General features: G+C 42.6%; 1 protein-coding gene across 2 annotated transcripts in view; it reads left to right on the top strand.

Moving 5' to 3' along the window:
* plxna2 (plexin A2) overlaps positions 1–19,966 on the top strand; it is a 195,209-nt gene that overhangs the window by 126,474 nt on the left and 48,769 nt on the right. For both annotated transcript variants that reach the window (XM_086213282.1, XM_086213283.1), the window contains exons 9-16: positions 1,447–1,561; positions 2,429–2,629; positions 4,496–4,592; positions 4,853–5,052; positions 12,094–12,245; positions 15,060–15,177; positions 17,880–18,016; positions 19,396–19,563. In XM_086213282.1, the coding sequence (XP_086069408.1) occupies positions 1,447–1,561; positions 2,429–2,629; positions 4,496–4,592; positions 4,853–5,052; positions 12,094–12,245; positions 15,060–15,177; positions 17,880–18,016; positions 19,396–19,563 (1,188 nt within the window). The remainder of the gene's footprint in view (positions 1–1,446; positions 1,562–2,428; positions 2,630–4,495; positions 4,593–4,852; positions 5,053–12,093; positions 12,246–15,059; positions 15,178–17,879; positions 18,017–19,395; positions 19,564–19,966) is intronic.

Raw genomic sequence — 19,966 nt, 5'->3', positions numbered from 1 at the left:
TATATATATATATATATATATATATATATGTATGTATATGTGTGTGTGTGTGTGTGTGTGTGTATATGTATATGTATGTATATATATATATATATATATGTGTGTGTGTGTGTGTGTATATATGTATATGTATGTATATATATATGTGTGTGTGTGTGTGTGTGTATATATGTGTGTGTGTGTATATATATATATGTGTGTGTGTGTATATATATAGATAGATAGATAGATAGATAGATATATGTGTGTGTGTGTGTATATATGTGTGTATGTATATATATGTATGTGTGTATATGTATATATATATGTATGTGTGTGTATATGTATATATATATGTATATGTATATATATATATATATAATACTTCTGTTGCACATTACATTTGTAGATGTTTATTGGAGAGTTTTACAACTTGAAAGTTCATATCCTATTAAGTGGTAAATTTACAGTAAATTTATCTAACAAGCATGTACAGTTGCTTTAAAAACTCAAATGCTTTCATGTATTACTACTACTATGATACTTTGCCCATGATAATGACAGTACCATGATACAGAGATTGTGCAAGAATCAGTATATTGCCAGATAATTAGTTTACCGTATGTTACAATATGTAAATGCAGAAGGAAAAACGCTCCTGAAATATAAAAAGCACAAGATATAATTTATTTGCGCTTCTCTGTCTCCTTCATTGGGTTTGAACGGTGGTACAAGATACTACTGGATAAAGTAGGAAATCTAATGATACTGATATTCTGTCACACTCCTACAGGGTATTTATCAAGATCGGTAGTACCACAAAAACTAACTGTTATAAATACTTTTTTATGATCTAAATATGTCTTTGCTCTTACAATAAAGTATGAATGCAGAACTATTACTTTGTTCATCTCAGTGTTTTGCTTTAGTAATGGATCTCAACACCTTTGCCGCCACTGGCTGCACGCCCTTTGCCCCTATTGTTACACACATACACACATGCACACTTATTGTAGATGCAGAAATGCTCTTCCACAATCACACACCTAACAGCTGGTAATTACAGCAGCACTTTAACAATGCAGGGCTAATGGTAATTGCAGGATCAAGCCGCGCTAGTGTCTTATTCGTCCTCATTACTCAACGTTCCTCCACTCTGTCGTTCGCTCTCTGTCACTCTCTTTGTCTTCATCTGATTGTGGTTATGAGGGCTAACACGTAGCCTTAATATATCGCAGCAGAAAATATATGTGGGGAGAACTTGGCTCAGGAAGCAGTGGGTACCATGCCAACCACAAGGGCACAACAACAGCAGGTGCCCTCTCAGGATCTGAACTCATTTCCTATGTGGCACTTGGGCCAATTTGGCAATCTCAGTGCCCCTCCTTGACTCTGCAGCTTTCTCCTGACTCTCTCACTGTGTCTGTGTGTCTGTGTGTGTGCATGTGCGTATGTGCGTCAATGCAGGTGTCTGTCATGTGTGAACAGTGCCTTCCGCTGCCACTGGTGCAAGTACCGCAACTTGTGTACCCATGACCCCTCCAGCTGTTCTTTCCAGGAGGGACGAGTCAACGCTTCAGAGGTTAGTGGGATCACAGACTCACACACACATCCAAAAACACACATGCAAATAAGAAACAAGCACAACTTTCTTTTTCTTCCCCGTCTTTTCCTCTTCCTTCCTCTCCTGTGCGTATTGCCTCACTCTGTTTCCTTCTGCTCGCATCCTGCTCCGTGTTCACGCTCTGTGTCAGCCGCGGGGCATTTCTTCAGAAAGACAGCCATCAAAGCTCTTCTATTTCCAAATTTTTGTTTCTCATTCGGAGCTCTTGTTCTCTGCACAAGCAATTAACATTCTATTATCTCTGGAGTTATTGAGCTTGGCATGTCTGTAGAAAGACTCTGGCTCCCTCTGACCAAGATCGTCATGTGCAGCAGAAATGAGGTGTGTGTTGGCCTTATTGTGTATCTGGCTGTGCACATGTATTTGCTTCTGGTGGCTCTTATGTGGGTTTTTACTTCTCTGCACACACAATTAAAGGATTAGTGTTTGTTTAACTGTTCATTTGATTATCAACGACACATACAGATCAGCAGGGACCACAAAGATTATTTGCCCAAATTCTATTTTTGCATTTGCACCAAAATTACCTTGGAAAAAGAACCAACTTAAATTTGTCATGTACTGCAACCCACTCAGTCTCTCCCAACTAAGTAGTTTCAAAACTCTCTAGATAATGAGTTGTTCAACACTCAGATATCTTATCAGAGCTGTCAAAGGACACTGTAGTCAAGTTCTAGCTTAAATGCCAATCTCCACTTTAAGAGCACTTATTATATATCTTATTCATCGCTCCCGTGTAGAGCTCCAGTGCCTCTCATTTTGCCTTTTTTTGTGTGTGTGTGTGTGTGTGTGTGTATGTCTTCTTGGCACCGCTGTTTCCTCTAGGACTGTCCCCAGCTGGTGCGCTCTGAGGAAATTCTGATCCCAGCAGGAGAGGTGAAGCCCATCACCCTGAAGGCCAAGAACCTGCCACAGCCTCAGTCTGGCCAGCGAGGCTACGAGTGTGTCCTCCACATCCAGGGGGTCAGCCACCGAGTCACCGCCCTGCGCTTCAACAGCTCCAGCGTGCAGTGCCAGAACAGTTCGGTAAGTTTGGTGACAGACTGATGGGCTGTGTGTGTGTGTGTGTGTGTGTGTGTGTGTGTGTGTGTGTGTGTGTGTGTGTGTGTGTGTGTGTGTGTGTGTGTGTGGTGGGAGGGTGCAGTTGGAATGTGAAGACTCAATTTAGGATCAGGGTTAGAATTTGGTTATGGTTAGGGTTAGGTTTAGAGTCAGGATTACGGTTAGCCCTACCCCCTCCACTGAAGAGGATTTCTGGTAATCTGTGCTGACACTATCCACAGTTAGAGGGCGTTATATTGCACCTAGCTTCCAGCTTTTAAAAAAAAAACATTTTTAAGAGTACTGAAGGTCCAGGTTTAGGTCAAAAAAAGCAAAGATGCTGCAGACGGATGGATATTATGGTTCTCCGCAGGGCCTGAGGCACCGCATCAGGCTGACTAAAAAGCACTCTTGTTGGGCAGAATAGGAGGATGGATGTGCTGGTGGTCTGTTGATATGAAGAAACCAGCCCTCATTCTCGTGATGACTGAAGAAAAGAATGGGTGAAAACCATCCATCCATCCATTTTCTTCCGCTCATCCTGTTAAGGGTCATGGGGGGGTGGAGCCTATCCCAGCAGCTTTTGGGTGAGAGGCGGGGTTCACCCTGGACAGGTCACCAGTCCATCACAGGCCCAACACATAGAGACAGACAACCATTCACACTCACAGCCACACCTACGGTCAATTTAGAGTATCAATCAGCCTCGTCCTCTCTTGATGTCTTTGGACTGTGGGAGGAAGCTGGAGTACCAGAGAGAACCCACGCAGGAACAGGGAGAACATGGAGACTCCACACAGAGAAATCCTGTTCCCAACCCGGGACTCGAACCGGAACCTTCTTGCTGTGAGGCAACAGTGCTGACCACTGCACGACCATGCTGCCCTTGGGTGAAAAACAATTTCAATAAAAATATCAGCTTCGATCTTCATTTTGATATGTTAAGTTTTATGATCATAGCACAAATTATTCTCACTGAAGAATGAGTGAAAAGGTTGCTGGCAGAGACAGCGTTGACGTGAGAGGAAGAGGTTAGGGAATGCGTAATGATGAGGGTCAATAAATGTCCTCACTAAGACATCAGTACAAGGGTGTCTGAGTGTGTGTGTGTGTGTGTGTTCACGTGTTTGTGCTTGCATGTTGGATTTTTAATTTTATTTACAATTTATTTGTGTACACAGTAGAAAGATACATTGATGATGACACGTGTTGCAGATCTAAAGAAAACAACTTTCTTTCTGACTTTCATTGTAGAGGTGTGTATGTGTGTGTGTGTGTGTGTGTGTTTGTGTTTGTGTCATTTAGTCAGTAAAGACACAATAGATGCCAATGAATCACAGTGGAGAAGACTGCAGTGTAGCTCTGCCCTCTAGTCAATCATGCTCTGACTTCTGCAGTATATTCCCAGAGGAACCACATAATACACATTTTACTTCACTGGCTGTCATTCTGTCTCTCTCTCCCTCTCCCTATCCCTCTTTCTCTCTCTCCATCTCCCTCTCCCCCTCTCTTTCTATCGTGCGCGCACACACACACACACACACACACACACACTTCTACAATGAAAGTCAGGCTGGAAGTAAGGGCACGGGAGGCAGCTAAGGACAGCATCTGTAAAGGCCAGAAGGGAAACTCGTGCTTCTGCCCAGCTGTCCCATTTCTCATGGTTTCTCACTTTGTCAACTCTCTGATGATGGGGTGATGTAACGTCGGGGTAATATTGGAAGAACATACTGCTGTATCTACAAGGATTCATGGTGATTCAAATTGAAACCCTCTTCTCTTTTTGTCTCTCTTCCATCCCCCTCCCATCTCTGTTTTACCCCCTCTATCGCCAACCTTGGTTTGCAGTACTTGTACGAAGGAATGAAAATCAGTGAGCTGCCTGTGGATTTCTCAGTGGTGTGGAATGGCAACTTCATTATTGATAACCCAGAGAATATCCAAGGTGAGAAGAAGTGATGCTACAGTCAATACATGCTGGCCAACTCAAGACATCCATACATGAGGGAGGACTACACTTTTCTCTAATCTCTCTCTGCTTTCAAATTCTATCTGCACATTTTTGGAGCGTAGAAAAATAAAGGGATAGCCAATGTGAGAGTTAGACTTTCTGCAGAGCTGCTGTCTGTGTATGTTTTGATGAAACATGGAGATAAAAAAACAAAACTTGTATTTCACTTGGTGCAATTTTTGTTTGCGCCACAGTGCATCTGTACAAGTGTGCAGCTCAGCGGGACAGTTGTGGCATGTGTCTGAAGGCAGACAGGAAGTTCCAGTGCGGTTGGTGCAGTGGAGAGGGAAGGTGTACCCTGCGGCACCACTGCCCTCCCATCAACCCCTACACCACCCGCTGGCTGAACCTGTCCAGCAAGAATGTCAAGTGCACCAACCCACGCATCACTGAGGTCAGTACCCATCATCTGCTGTGTGACCTTCCTGCCTACACACGCACATCTGTTTACAATCAATGTGCAATAATCAAGCAAAAGCTTCTGCACATACAAAACATTTCCCAAAATCGAAAGAGAAACATGTAGAATTTGACCACCCAACCGAAATACTGCAACTGTAGCAAAGCAGCACAAAATAGTGCAGCGTGGAGTGGCTACTTCTGTGGGTGCCCACCGCACAAGGCCCAAATTTGGGAACACATGCATCCCGCTTATGTTCATGATTAATAATCAATGACAACTTAAGTAATGATCTCTCAGGATGCACAGAAGCAATTTAGACTAAAAACAGGCAACAGAAAGGAGATGAAGAAATTATTTTTCTTGGAACAAGAGGTGTAATATGATCTAATACAGTTAAAATGAATGGAATGAAATGAATAGTTACAAGTTTTACGGAGGAAATGATGACCTTTTTTCGATACATTCTTTACTCTCCAATTCTCCAACTCTGACAGCCTATTCACTCACAAAATTAAGGCATCCTTTTTTCTGCGTCCAATGACAATGCAAAATCATAAATCCATTTGCATGATTCCTTTAAACCTCAGAGGTTTAAGCCACCATTTTTCTTAATTTTTTGAACTGAAAGGGCGAATTTGTCTGTTCTTTTTCTTTTTATTTGTTCTTCTGTCCTTGTTTCTCCTACCTTTGCAACATCCTTTGGCATTACTGTATTTTATTATGATCTTTTCAATAAGATTCAATTGAAGTGAACTGTGAGTTACTGGGCAAGAAGCAACTGTGCTACTCTACTGTACCTACTTCTGGACCCAAGAAGAATCAAACCTTCAAGGACCACCACAGGGTGCTGGCCCCACCTGAAGCCAACATATCCAGCTCTTTTTGTCTCATCTTTTCCTAACGTGTGTGTGTGTGTAGATTAGTGTGTAGTCTTACAGGTGCATATTCATGTTAGAGTTCTTTTCACCTTAAGGGTTTCTCCAAGGGCAATCTCTCTCTCTCACACACAGGCACACACACACACACAGAGACAGGACCATAGATTTTGTGACAATGCAGCACACATCTTTGCTTGGATATTTTAATGGCTTTTGTCTTCTCACAAGGTTATCAAACCCTTTGAAAGTAACTTTGACACCTTCAGATTGAGTCATAAACAACCAACCTCAACCTCTTTTTACATAACTAGTTCTCATGATGCTATTCAGTTGTCTTTTATTGATTTTTACCACTTCATCAGTAGATCTATAAGTTCTATGTGTCCGTCCTATTTTTTCCTCCTCCGACTCTCTTGAGCAACCTGACCGATAGGCCGAAATGTTGTGCACCAGAGCAACACTGGGGTTACGACCTGGAAGTGCTTATTTGTTCCCCCATAAGTGAGCCTTTGCTTGCTCAGGCCACATTCTGGTAGGTTTGCTGTCACCAAGGAGTCAGGCCAGGCATACTATTTAATTAGGCTTGGTAACGCACCAGTGCGTTGTGGTTAACCCACCGCACAGCCCCCACATATACTCATTTTGCATTCCCTCACCACATACTCACATCTACCTCCAACCAATTAAAAACTGAAGTAACTGGCTTGGTTAATTGATTTGCTATACAGTATGTAGTTAAGAGTAGAGGCTGGATGAAGAAATAACCATTTAAATCATTCCACCTCTTCTCAGCCCACTCCTTTGCTACCATCTCTGACTCCTCTGTTACCATTGCTGACTCATCCATATGAATTAAAGCCCATACTTTATCTAGAAAGTGTATTTTGCTTTTCAGGTACTCACAAATAGGCGTATTGAGCTCACAAAGATGTTTTCCCACAAAGATGTTTTCCCTCCTGACCCCAGAGAGAGCTAGCCAAGAACATTTAGCTTGAAGCTAATGGTGGCTGACAGCTAACAACTGATACACACTTGATCACTTGGCAAGATCACAAATCGCCATTCCAAAATTCGCCATTCGGCTTGTTCCTGTAAAAGTTAATGTAATTTGTGTGACACTCTACAATTCTTTAACCATTTCAGATGTCAAGGTATCACATCAACATGTTTCTGATAAATCTCAGTCTCAAGAATCTCGCTGTACAGTATTTGTTAGTTGTCAGAACCTGTAAAGGCTAGGACACTTTCATGATTACAGAACAGGCAGAAATCCATTATGTATTGAAGGAAAAAAGCAATTTATCTGACTATTGCAGCAGGCAGAGCTGGAGGTGTTGGCTACAGTTAATGCTGCGACAGAGCTGTGAAAGTCCCATACCAATTCAGGAAAAAGACAAAAATAAGAGTATCCCAAACACTGTATAATTCCTGGAAATGTTGTTCTATAACTCTCTTTATGTAAAATTGCGTTATAGATGATGCGACATTTGTGCAGTTAGAGCAAGCAGACTGCAAGAGAGTGTGAGTGGGGTGAAGTGAGGCAACAGAGAGAACAAAGGTTAGAGCGGATCTACTGAACTGCCATCCAAGGTGGCGAGAGAGAATGGAGTGAAAGAGAAGAAAAGGGGGCTGGAGCCCCTGCAGGCTGTCAGAACTCAGGTTCGCTCACAAGTGTCTGTGGCAAAAACAACTCTGCATTAATCAAGGCAATTCACACAAGCAGGTATGTCAGATACAACTATATTCCTCCTATTTATTGGCGGTGAAGTCTGCATTCATTTGTGCCGCACCCTACCCCCTTCGTCTCTCAGTGATTACAGTTTCTTTAAGAAACAGACATCCCCCTGGTGGGCTGAATTTATTAATAAATTTGGTTTTGATTGTATGCACCAAAGCCCCCATCATGAGCTGATTTGTATACATACTAGCACATTAGTAGACGTGCCTGCCACAAGATAGACCTTTTGAATAATTAATGTTTCTATTAAGTGCCATGGTGCCTCCCACCATGCGCCATTAATATTGAAGAGATGTAAGCCCCTGCTAACAGCAGAGGGAACGACATCAAATGAAGCTGGGAGTTTGATAGGCATATGAAAGGCATCTCTTCAATTGGCCTTGGCCGTGGCTTCTGTATGAGTTTACATTAAGAGGCTTCCTTGCCTCCCTGTGACAGTGAATATAAACATCTAGCTTTTGCCTCGGGAAAAAACACAATGTTGGGATTCTCTCTTATACACTCCCTCTCATAGTATATGCAATCATATGTTTATGTTGAACACCACAGGGATGGTGGGCTTGTCAGTCACCATGCAGTAGCACAAGTGGACTTCAGAAAACTTGTGTGCTAGCATTCATTTAGCCTATTAAAAGAAATTGAAAATGTTGCATATTTTTTAAATCATAATGTCCAGATACCTCACACATCGACTATGTACAACTTGCAGTAGTAGTTATTTCTTCACCCTCCTCAAATACACTGGCTGATGAACAATTTTCGTCTCTTAAATTTTTCCTCTAAAGCTCCCTTTCATCGCAACCCATATCTCTTGGCTGACTGGAAGACATTTAAGACCCCATAAAGTATTCAGGATGTAGTTTGTTCAGGAACGAGTGATCAGTGAGGTTTTATCAAGCCCATTAAATGCTGCTCACAATTAAACGTGACATGCTCCAATTAGTCTGAGCTGAGACCAAAGACAAATAGATTAGCTGTGAGCCACTAAATTGAACTTTATCAGGGGCTGTTTTATTCCAAAAAGCAAAAAATATCCAGCTTTGTCAACGATCGTATAAGTCTGGGAGAGTTAAAGAGCTTTGAGCAGGAAAAACTCCCGTTGTGAGCAGTAAATAAATGAGATGGCTAGATAATCCAGTATAAACAGTTAATAACAGTAAACGTTATCATCTCTTGAGTTGTCTTGGAGAGTGCCGTTAAGCTCACTCATCTACGGTTGTTGCAGTGAGATGCTGGGCTCGCGCATGTAGCCTGAAGGCAGTTGGTGTTTTATTGCCATGTATTTGTGAGTTTAACCGTGGTCGGATCAGACTCCTTCTCCATCCAAAATAAACCAGTGCCATTTGTTTTTCCGTCTGAATGATTGGCTCTCATCCTGATCCAGCTCACATGACAGGCCACCAATTATAAGCCAATCAGAGGCAGAGTAGCACTGTGCAATGCTCACATTAGGCTGACGACCCTCTCATCGGTCGGACAAAATAAGGCCATTTAGCACCCAGTGTGTCGCCCAATCTGCTGAAATATAGATAAACAGTTGGAAAATGTCACCTCACGCCCATGGGAGCATCAATCCTATATCAGTGTTATTTTAACCTGCAGTAAGTCAGCACCGCCCACCACTGAACTTGAATTTTGACCCATCAGTGTGGGAGGTGGACACGCTACCAAGGAGGCTAAACCTTTGGGCACTAGCATCAGTCACCAGTATGTCACTTCGGGTCAGGTAATGAGGCTGGGTCACTGCACAGGACCACCTAGTGGTGCTAGTGCCATCTGTGGAGGTAGAGGGGGCACACAGCTGGAGAATGAATGTTTCAGGTGGTATGGGACTTGAAACAGATTGCAAACCATTGCTTTAGCTGAATATGTCAACAACACTGTGACAGACATCCAGAACAATTTCCCCAGTCTTTCTTTTGTTCTTCCTTCCTCACAGATTTTAGGTTCACACTTCTCAATTGAGGTTAACTCACCCCTCTTTAGTCATCCTATGATTGTCGCTAAATGCCTCAGAACGTCTAAGGAAATGGTGGTGTCCAGAATTCTGATCCCTTGGAACTGAAGGAAGCTTGATTATACCAAAGAAGGCACAACTGTAGGTGCTGGTAGTGCGTGGTGCAAGCTGGCTGTTCGCTGGGAATTACCATCTATTGACAGTGTGACAATACCAGGCGGGCAGCAGCACTTCTCTTAAATGGATTACACATAGAGCATGGCATGGCGGCACTGGGTGGGAAAGGGTTGTTTAGGGTGTTGGAGAGTGTGAGCATGTCCAATCAGGCTTCCTCTTCCTCTTCCCTTTGAAGGTCTTTATAAGACAAACAAGCAAGCTGGTGCTTAGAGGAGAAGGATGTGTCACTTAGCCTGAGGGAGATGAGATGGTGAAAGACAGAAAGCAAAGAAGAAAAAGGGACTCAGAAACAAGGATGCTGCAGTGCCATAAAAAGACAACTGAAATGATCATTTAATATGTGATACGTGACAGTATCGTGTAAGATCTCATTACCATATAAAGGTCATTAGGATCTGGTTTGCTAGATGTCAAATTAGATTCTCGTGCACAGAGGCACATGTGTCCCCTAGTTTTGGGAAACTGGCAGCTTGGAAACAAGTTGGTGTGTTCTCTATGTGGATGGGTAGTTCAGGCAAATGGGTTTCGTGCATGGATGAGACTGTCTTCCTGTGCTTGGTCCACCTTGACATGGGTTCAGGAGCATAAAGGTGTAGTAGAGTCCTTGAGCCTGGAAGTAAGTTATGATTATTGAAAGTTTGGTTCCCATTTGTCACCAGTAAAACCTGCACTTTTGAATTTTAAGCATTTATGCTTTTTAAAACCAGCGGTAGCTAACAAATAGCTAAACAAGACTATAGAATTCCTCAGGGTCCAAGCGGACATGCAAAGCTAGTTGTGTTTCTCAATAGGATTGCTTGTACCATTTAAATAAAATCATTAAAGTACTGTTTGTTTGTAGCAATCATCTTGCTGAACAAAACATGTAAGTCTCATAAACCTTAGATCAAGCTTATTTTATGCAATGATCTTAAAATCCAGCTTTTAGGGAAGTTAACCTATGATAATGCTTACATCCGGGTTAGCCTACAAAAATCTCCACACCATCCTGCTTTAGCTCCAAAAGTGATTAGAGGAGGAGTCCCTGTGGGCCTGCTAGTGATAAATACAGCACTGTTTGGTCACACTGGCTGCCTCACCTGTCATCAATCATGCCTCAAAGACCTGGCATTCACACTACTGCTCATTGCTTTTTTCCCAGCTTTGTATTTGTTCACTCCCACGTAGTTTCCCATCCTTTCTCTACACTGCGCTCTCAGGCCTGCATGTTGCTTATGTAACTCTCACTACTCAAATAGCTGCTGCCACTGCCTGACATGGATATATTTAGCCATTATGCCCCCATCCCCACCCCCCAACACCCTGCATGCCCAAGCAGAGCTAAAAGATTCATGTATTCAGACCCCTTAGGCAGTGCAGTGACACACTTACTTTACATCCAGAGCAATTAATGTCCACTGAATCTAGATTACAATGCTGGTGTCCCACAGGGAAGCCGCAATACCCAAGCGGGCGCCAGTGGTAGCGAGGGGAGGGTGTCCCACACCTTTTGAGGGGCCGCTGTCACGTGGCAGTTTGCGGCTCAGTAAGCAGGCACAATGTTGTCGTTTTTTTCTCCCTTCTGCTTGCATGGCCAGTAATAGCATATTGATTGTTTACATAGCACAAGCAGCTCCACACAGCAAAAGTGGCAGTTATCTCCTCCCTGCTGCCCTCCTCTTCCCCCATCTCCTCTAGCTCTACCCTGTCCACTGATCATTATTGTACACTCTTGTTTTTCTCATCTTTTCTCTCACTCTTTTTTCTTCCACTCTCTTGTTAAAAGGGATGGATGGTAGCCAGATCAGAGCCTCAACAGTGCTGTAGCATAGCAGGCAGTGTGCCACCCTGTACCAAGGTCATGCTGGGCAGCCATATTGTATTTTATGAGTAGGGGTCTGCAGTAAGCATGAATATTGCCCCTTGTTAAATTTATCATCTGTGGCTGTAGATTCTGAGCAGGAGGCTATCAAGGATGTTAATAACACCTCCCATTTCTTTAATTGGGAAGTTATTTTTATTGGATTTATTGTTGTCTATATAAAGGAGATGAAGTAGAGGAATGGTAGAAAATGTGTTGCATATCAATATGATTCCATATTTAGACAGAACAAGCTTCCGTTGTGGTAGAGCGTGCTCATGGTTCATTTAAACGTTTCAACATTTTTACAGTGGTGCATTTTTACAGCCACTTGTACTTGATCATCCAAAGAATCCTGTCTTTGATTTCTTTGAAGCAGGCCAGTGATGTCAAATTTTAGCTTTGAAAATCTCTAAATTTGCCTTCTTTTGAATGATTTAAGGTGACCCCCGTCGCTGGGCCCCCAGAAGGAGGGACACGGGTGACCATCCATGGCACAAACCTGGGTCTCGCCTTCTCAGATATGGTGGGCAATGTGGAGATAGCCGGGGTGAGGTGTGCTCCTGTAGAGGATGGCTACATTATTGCCGAACAGTAAGTCACACAAACAGACAACTATCATGATTTTGCTTCATCTTGTTCACAGTGCACCACAGAGTTGTCATCTGGATGTGTAAACAACATAATTAGCTGGACAAATCTCAGGCACGCGTGTGTTAAATCAGTTATGACTAAACAAAGAACTGGACACGGATCCATTATGTTTTGGGCGGAACAGCTAACGAACTGTCAGTGTCTCTCCCACCATCTCTAGCTAATGAAGGCTGGAGCAGGTCCAAGCTGTCTGGCCTGACGTTGCTATTCTCCCTGTGCAGCACACCAGCCCAGCCTAGTTAGCAACAATCACATAACAGCTGTGGTTCTTTACTTGTGTTTACCTCCATAATTGTCCCATGCTGTGCACAGAGCATGTTAAAGCCTGTCCTGTTCACCCTTGACTAATGAAACTGAGCTCATGCTTCACAAGTTCCTCATCTCCCCTTGGCAAGACACGCAGACATATGTAGGCTGAGAAAATTCTTGGTTATTTAACCTCCTCAAGTTATGCAGACCATCACATGAGGGAAAGGCAAAAATACACATTATTTGCTTCGGTGATTTACTCTAAATATATTTGAAGTAGGATTATGCTGAGTTGTCACTGGTTATTGAGTTTGTTGGAAGAATTCTCACAGTGCAGTTCTTAATAAACACAAGACGACTTCTTTGATACATTTTAAAGGATGTTTTGTATGTACAAAAGTGGATATAGCATCCGAGATGGGAACTCATTCATGAAAGTTTCTCAGTGGTGCAAAAATGTCAACCTTTGGGTATGAGGGAAGCAGTAGGGCGCATGGCCCACGGGTTACACAAGAAAACAGAGCCAGCACATGAGAGACTCCTGCCAACTAAGCCTGCTAACTATGTGTTTGAGCCTTGAATGGGAATTAAAATAGTTAAATCTTGCAGTTCCTTCAAACCGTTTCTTTAATATCTACCTACCGTTTTGAGAAAAGTTTTTTTTTTTTTGCGTGCAACGCCGTTGCTGTAATTACACTTTTTGGTCACTATTAAAATTGGCACGCATCATATCAAGGTCTGATTACTGTACTGCATCCTTGCAAGTGGTCAGATTATGACATCACATGAAACTGTTAACGTATCCCAGGGAAACACAGATATTACATATACGTAGTAGTTTTAGATATTGAAATACATTTAGTCTCACTGAGTTGGACCTGGAGAAAAGAGAACAATGTAAAGTTTTAATTCTACGGTTGCACACTGTGGCACAGCTGACACACATACGCGTGCACGTATGCACACACACAAGCACACACACAGGCTATCACAGTCATGGATCTCAGAGGAGCCTTTAACCCTAATTCTTCCTGTGGCCTACTTCTGCCCTCAGAAAGAGAACAGCACCACTGCTGGAACTCATACTGCCAGTTTTGCAGTGCAGTGCTGTTGCACTTCTGTTGTCATACAGTACAGTACGCACACACACAAACACACACACACACAGCTCATTCTTGCATGTTAAAATATATAACCACAGCTCATGAGTAGAGTGGATGACATACAGAGCACGCTCGTGAGTCCCACCTTCTTACTGGGCACTTGTAATTAAAATTCACTGTGTGCCACTTGACTGTAGGGGACAATTTGTCAGCAGCGCACTGATCTGACAGCACTTTAATCCATTTATGCACAATCTGGGGAATTCATTCGTACCAGGAGTAAAAAAAAAATGGACTTGGTAAAATTAAAAAAGCCACCTATGACCTTTCTAGTCGAAGTTTGAAGGAGTCTTCATGATGATTTTCTGAGCTGGAGTTGTGAGGTCATATCAGCTGTAGGTTCATTATGTGCACGTCCTTATCTGACTGCTACTGTTTGTTTCGAGCTGAAAAGGACGAAAACATAAAAAGCTTAACATATTGTATCTTTCATGTTTCTGCTCTAGAGCAGTTCATTTAAAAAAAAAAATGCTTTGAAGTAGAATTTTGTATTTTTGGCTGTCTGAAAGCCCTTTTGTGAGGGACTATTATTACTATTCAATTCCCTCTTAATTTTGTTGTGGCTAAATTGAGTCCTCATTAGCAAGGAGAAGTATAAAAGTTATCATCATAATTGAGACCAAGAAGAAAAGCAAGGGAGTCTCAATTTTTTTTCAGGGCTAATGAGAGGAAAATATCAGTTTTGTCACCTCGGTCTTTCAGCAAAGCCGAAGCTGAGTAATAATTCAGCTGACCAAAACTGGTGAAGTCTGTCACCGCCATCCGCCGCGTCTCTTTTCTTGTTCTGTGATTGCTACTTGTACTTTATTATTCCCTGTTGCAGCGATCAATAAACATCCTTGTTTTATTATTCTGTTTGATCTACTCACCTGTGGTGCTGGGTGACACCTGATCACATGGTATGATAAAGCTGTATTGATCCTGTCGAGTGATTTAGATTAGCACGCTGGCAGGGCACCGGCACTGTTGGGGGGCCCGGTTGTTAGTGGGAAATTTACTGCATATAGGTGTGTTGGGATCCCAAGAAGAGGAGGAACACTGGTCTCATTTAAAGACAGTCATCGAGGGGGGTGGGGTCCCGGTCGATGACTGTCCTGTAATGAAATGAGTGAGACAACAAAAGAAGATTGCATTTAGAGCAGAAGATCAATCAATATCAAGCAGAGAAGTGTTTTGATTTCTTTCTCCCAACTTTGCACAACCTTTTAAATACATTGATGTCCTCTGCACCATGAGTTCGTCAAGAGTTTAAATGATTTTTGATATATTGTTACCATCAATGAAAGATATTGTTGCCTAATTATGTGCATTACAAGGTGTTTGTAATTGTGTGTTTCTGTAGGATTGTGTGTGAGATGGATTCAGCTCCTGTGGACAGTAGACCTGGTTCAGTCCAGCTCTGCGTGGGAGAATGCAGACCTGAACTCAGGGCACGATCTTCACAACTCTACTCCTTTGTGGTAGGATGTGACTACACCGTAATCGCTCGATAATGTCATGTCTTGTGTGTTTGTGATGTGCTTGACATTCAGTTGAGGACAGTCAAACCTGTCCCAACACAGCTGTCTCATGCCTTCCAAATGAGGTGGGGGGTGTTCCATTTCGAGGACTGGAAGTGGCACCTGATGCAATTTTATCAATTAGAAACGTTAAGGCATGTATTTATTATAAACGTGGTTCAGTGGTTAGCGCTGTCATCTCACATGCGAGGGTTCTGGGCTTTCGGGGACCTTTCTGAGTGGAATATGCATGTGCTCCGCAGACCAAAAACATGCAGGTTAGGTTAATTGGAGACCTTAATTTATCCTGTCGTGGGTCTGTGTGAACGGTTGGCCACATGTCCGTGGTGTAGCCCAGCTCTCGCTTCGCTGGGATTGTCTCCATGACCCTGTACACAGTAAGCAGCACAACTAATGAATGAATAATTGTTGATGCACCACAGGCTAATAATCATGTTAGTTGCCATGGCTACCGACAGTGTAATTAAGCAGCTCTGTTGATGCTTGCTTGTTTTGTTCAAAAAAAACAAAAAACAAAACATTGTTCCATTAACTGCACAAAGGAGTCTTCATTAATGATCACAGTAAGACTCTGATCTGACTCGTAGATTCCGTACGTCCTTTTTCAAATTGATTCAAAACATATTGTCTGATGTTCTTTTTTCTCTTTATTCTTTTCTTCTTCGTGTCATTAGTCAAGGTCCATGTCTGCAGCTGAGCTGAACGGATGTTTGAGTCACGCTCTGGCTCACCAAGGTCACAACACCTTACATCTGCCCAAGATAGGGCCCCTTGACCCAATTTGGGCAGCCATGAAGTTTAACTTGACCTGCAAGATGTAAAAAAAAAAACAATGAGAAAAGAAAAAAAGAGAAAATCCACCTTAATACAGAAATTGAAAGATAGACACTGAAAGTCATTGTTCTGTTTAGATAAAAATGCAATCTGGGTCTATTCAGGGTCTGTATTGTCGATATTGTAGATGCTCATGCACTGGATGGCTTAAGCGAAGCACCGATTTCTTACATTTTAATATGTTTGTGTTCTCCCAGATTCAGAGTTAGTTAAAAAATTGACCTGTTACATAAATGGAAGCCCCTTACATGGATACACATGTAAAGTATTTAGCTATGTGATAAAGAAGCTGAGCTCACATTTAATGAAAGGAGTTTGGGAAAGAGTATCCGGTCAATTTTAGAAATTTAAGAAACTGCATCATCCTTTAGATAATCCTTTATAAAACACATTTAGCATGTGTTTTATTTGTAAATCATTATTTTGTGTGGCCACAAACTTTACCATCCTCTGGTTTCAAATTATTGACCTATTCATTGTCTTGTTCCACCTCTCATTCTTCTTATTTGATGAACTACATCTGAATGGTGGTTTAGCACCTTTACGAGCGCCTCAGCAGCTTTTTCATTGACAGTCATCACTACACTGGACTTAAGTGTGTTAACGGAGCCTTTAAATTAAATTAGACCCAAAAAGGTACACTAATTCTAACTGAATAAGTAAGTCAAGGCTTCTGAAATGTTCCCATGGGGACGTCATCGCTGTCGCAGGTGGAATCCAAGTGTAATTGAGTCCAGATTCTATTAATAGTGGTGAGAAATGGAGGAAAAAATGTGGAATGTAACAGATAGGATGAACATTTGAAAGTGTCACTCTGTAGGTAAACATCATCTACTCCCCATCGTCACACACATATTTCCCGCTCTATCATCTGTTGTCAGCCCAGCTAACAGATTATCTGCTTTCTCCCACCCTCACTATTAGCGCTCCCTCAACAATTAACAGCTAGGTAATTACCTCTGTTGTGTTCAGAGCACCTGTTTTAACCTGCATCCTGCAAGTCAAACGAAGCTGAGACAGTTCTGAGATTCCTCAGCATCACACTCTCAATTCTCTAGCTAGATTCTTTCTGTCCCACCTGTGCCCCAGCTGCTAATACAGGGAGAAGTCTTGGAGGAATACTTCACACGGCCCAGAATTAAAGAACTACCTTGAAAAAGAACGCACCATCACACAGGCGTTCTGCAGGTTTCCTGACAAGACAAATCGCGTTTCTGATCGTCTTTGTCAGCAATAATGGAGCATTTGGTGAAGGGGCAGCGTGTGTGTGTGTGTGTGCATTTAGCTAAATCGTTTTATCTTTGTGTATATAGAAGCCTGTGTGTGTGTGTGTGTGTGTGTGTGTGTGTGTGTGTGTGTGTGTGTGTGTGTGTGTGTGTGTCTGTGTCTGTGTGTGTCTGTGTGTGTCTGTGTGTGTGTGCTGCTTGTGTGTTTCTCCATATGATGTCTACTCAGATTATGTCTGTGTGACAGCAGCTGTTGTAACTACTAGTTAGCTTCAGACTGTCTGTAAGAAAACAGCAACAACTACATCTACAGCAAAGTACACAAACACACAGGAGGGGGGTCTCTTAGGGCCTGTAGGAGCTCCTGGTCTTATCCTCTTTTCTCCCATCATTCCAATAGCCTGACAATATCAGTAAATGTAATCTTCTGCGATGATATGTGAATGCTTCCAGAGGCACCACAGAGATGATGGCCCTTTTACTGTAGAATATATGAATCTCTTGGTCTATTGCGTTTCATTTTCTCCCTATAATTGGGTGTCACAGTCTTACCTAACATCTATGCATCTCTCTGTTTTCCAGACTCCCACAATCTCAGGTCTGTCACCCAGCAGAGGTCCGGAGTCTGGGGGCACCAAAGTAACCATAATGGGAGAAAACCTTGGTGCCGGCAGCAACGTCAATGTCAAGTTTGGAAACCAGACGTGCGAGTTCTTTGGGTGAGACTCTTTTAATGCCATAAAAGGGCTATTAGAATCTTTATTGTACTTGCACAGGAGCATTAAAGGGAAATGTTCATAATCATTATTCTAACATTGATATATAATTGTGATTTGAAGAAGTGATCCTCTTACTTTAATTTTTGGGTTTTTCCAGTCATTTTTGTTTTCATGTATTAATGTCTGTTCGCGTCTGAATTTTGCAATACCTGTAGTGTACTCACACATGTCTCTGGCTCCTCTGGTTTGCTCCAGTTATAAGTACATGTGAATGTTTGGAAATAATGCTGTGAACATATAAGGGAAAATACAAGCAAATCCGAGAGTATCAAGAGTTTTTGATCCAAGATGATGAGCTTTATTCTCATTAAGTGATCCGTTAACTGAGACCCCCCCACTCAGTCTCACTCTTCCCGTCCTCCTTCCCTCTCCTCTCTGCTCCCAGATGCCCTCCTCCGCTCTTCCAGGCATCTATTTTAAGCCCTTCTACTGTAGTCTGACTGTAATACTGTAAGGTTGAGAAGTCAAGCCAGCTTTAATGAGATATGGGGCTAATTACTGGTTTGTGTTTCTCCTCTATATTCCTGGCATGGGAGAAATAAGAAGGTGGTTCTACCACCAGGCTCTCCACTGCTAATGAAATGGGACAAATTTGGGGGGAGGGAGAGCAGTGCAGAAGCAGGTATAATAGTGGCTGAGCTCCTGTGTTTGTGTGTTCCTGTGTGTGCACAGACTTTAGAGCTGTAGTGTATCCTATTTTCATATAAATGAATGTCCCTTACATTCAAGCAAAACAAGTTTTCACAATGCTCATCAGCTCCTCGCCAACAGCTAAATCTTTCTGCATCTCACTGTATGTGGGGCTTTTGCATTTGGCCACATGCCCACATAGCCAGGAGGATGCATACTGAGCATTCTCAACGAGCAGAGGACGCACACCAGAGATTTACCCTGGACAAGACTGCTACTTCCGGTTAACCTATGGCTAGCAAATGTAGATCGACTTGAAAACAAGACTTGGTGCATCGTGACTTATTAGAAATATTAGCAGACCAAACCGATCACATCTTTTTGCAGCTTTTGTGATGCTCAAAAATATTTCCACACCGTTTTACAGCCAAAATGGTAACAACGGGTAAGCTAAGGTGGAGGCTTTGACTTAAGCGTTCGTCGGCAGCTGTTTAAGGTCCTTGTATCACACAGCTTTTAGGTCGTCAGTTTACTTCAGTGAGTGTAATCCTTACATAAACGTAATGGTATGGTTTGTTTGAACACTGAGGCTGGATCGCACATACAGTATAATTCATTTTTTTGTATTTTCACGAGCAAGTACAGATTCATATAAATCTCTGACTCTGGTTATTCAACTTTTCTTGCAGACGAACCATGACAGAGATCGTCTGCTGCTCCGCACCGTCCCTGTCCGGGGTGGGCCAAGTGCAGATCAGTGTGAGTGTGGACCATGCCCAAATCAGGGAGAGCCTCACCTTTGAGTACATTGAAGATCCCACAGTTCAGCGCATTGAACCAGACTGGAGCATTGCAAGGTAAAGTCATCTTATTCTGTAAATGCTGGATGTTATTTTATCCACCTCCTCTATGACAGACAAAGCTCCCGTCACCCAGCCTATGACACCCCCCTGGAGCCAGCCAGACAGTCTAGGCCAGTGATAATAAGCAGACACAGGTCAATATTGCACTTTCAATTACTGCTCAGGTCTCTTCCAATTAGTCTGGATCTGATAGAGCTGCCACAGTGAGAGACTGGAGAGGATGGATACTGTTGATCCATCTGTTGAACATCTTTGGCAGATAGATACACATACACCATACACTACTAATTAAAAAGAGGAGAAGGATGAGGATGAAATAGCGGCTTAGTAGAACAATGTGCTATCAGAGCTGTGAGTCTGCAGCAGATGGCTTAGACTTACTGAGGAAGTGCAGAGG

The sequence above is a fragment of the Aulostomus chinensis genome, chromosome 9, assembly GCF_037954235.1.
Source record: "Aulostomus chinensis isolate RoL2024-O1b breed Wild chromosome 9, RoL_Achi_v1.0, whole genome shotgun sequence".
Lineage (NCBI taxonomy): Eukaryota > Metazoa > Chordata > Actinopteri > Syngnathiformes > Aulostomidae > Aulostomus > Aulostomus chinensis.
The sequence above is the reverse complement of the archived record's forward strand: the minus strand, read 5'-3'. Positions and strand labels throughout refer to the sequence as shown.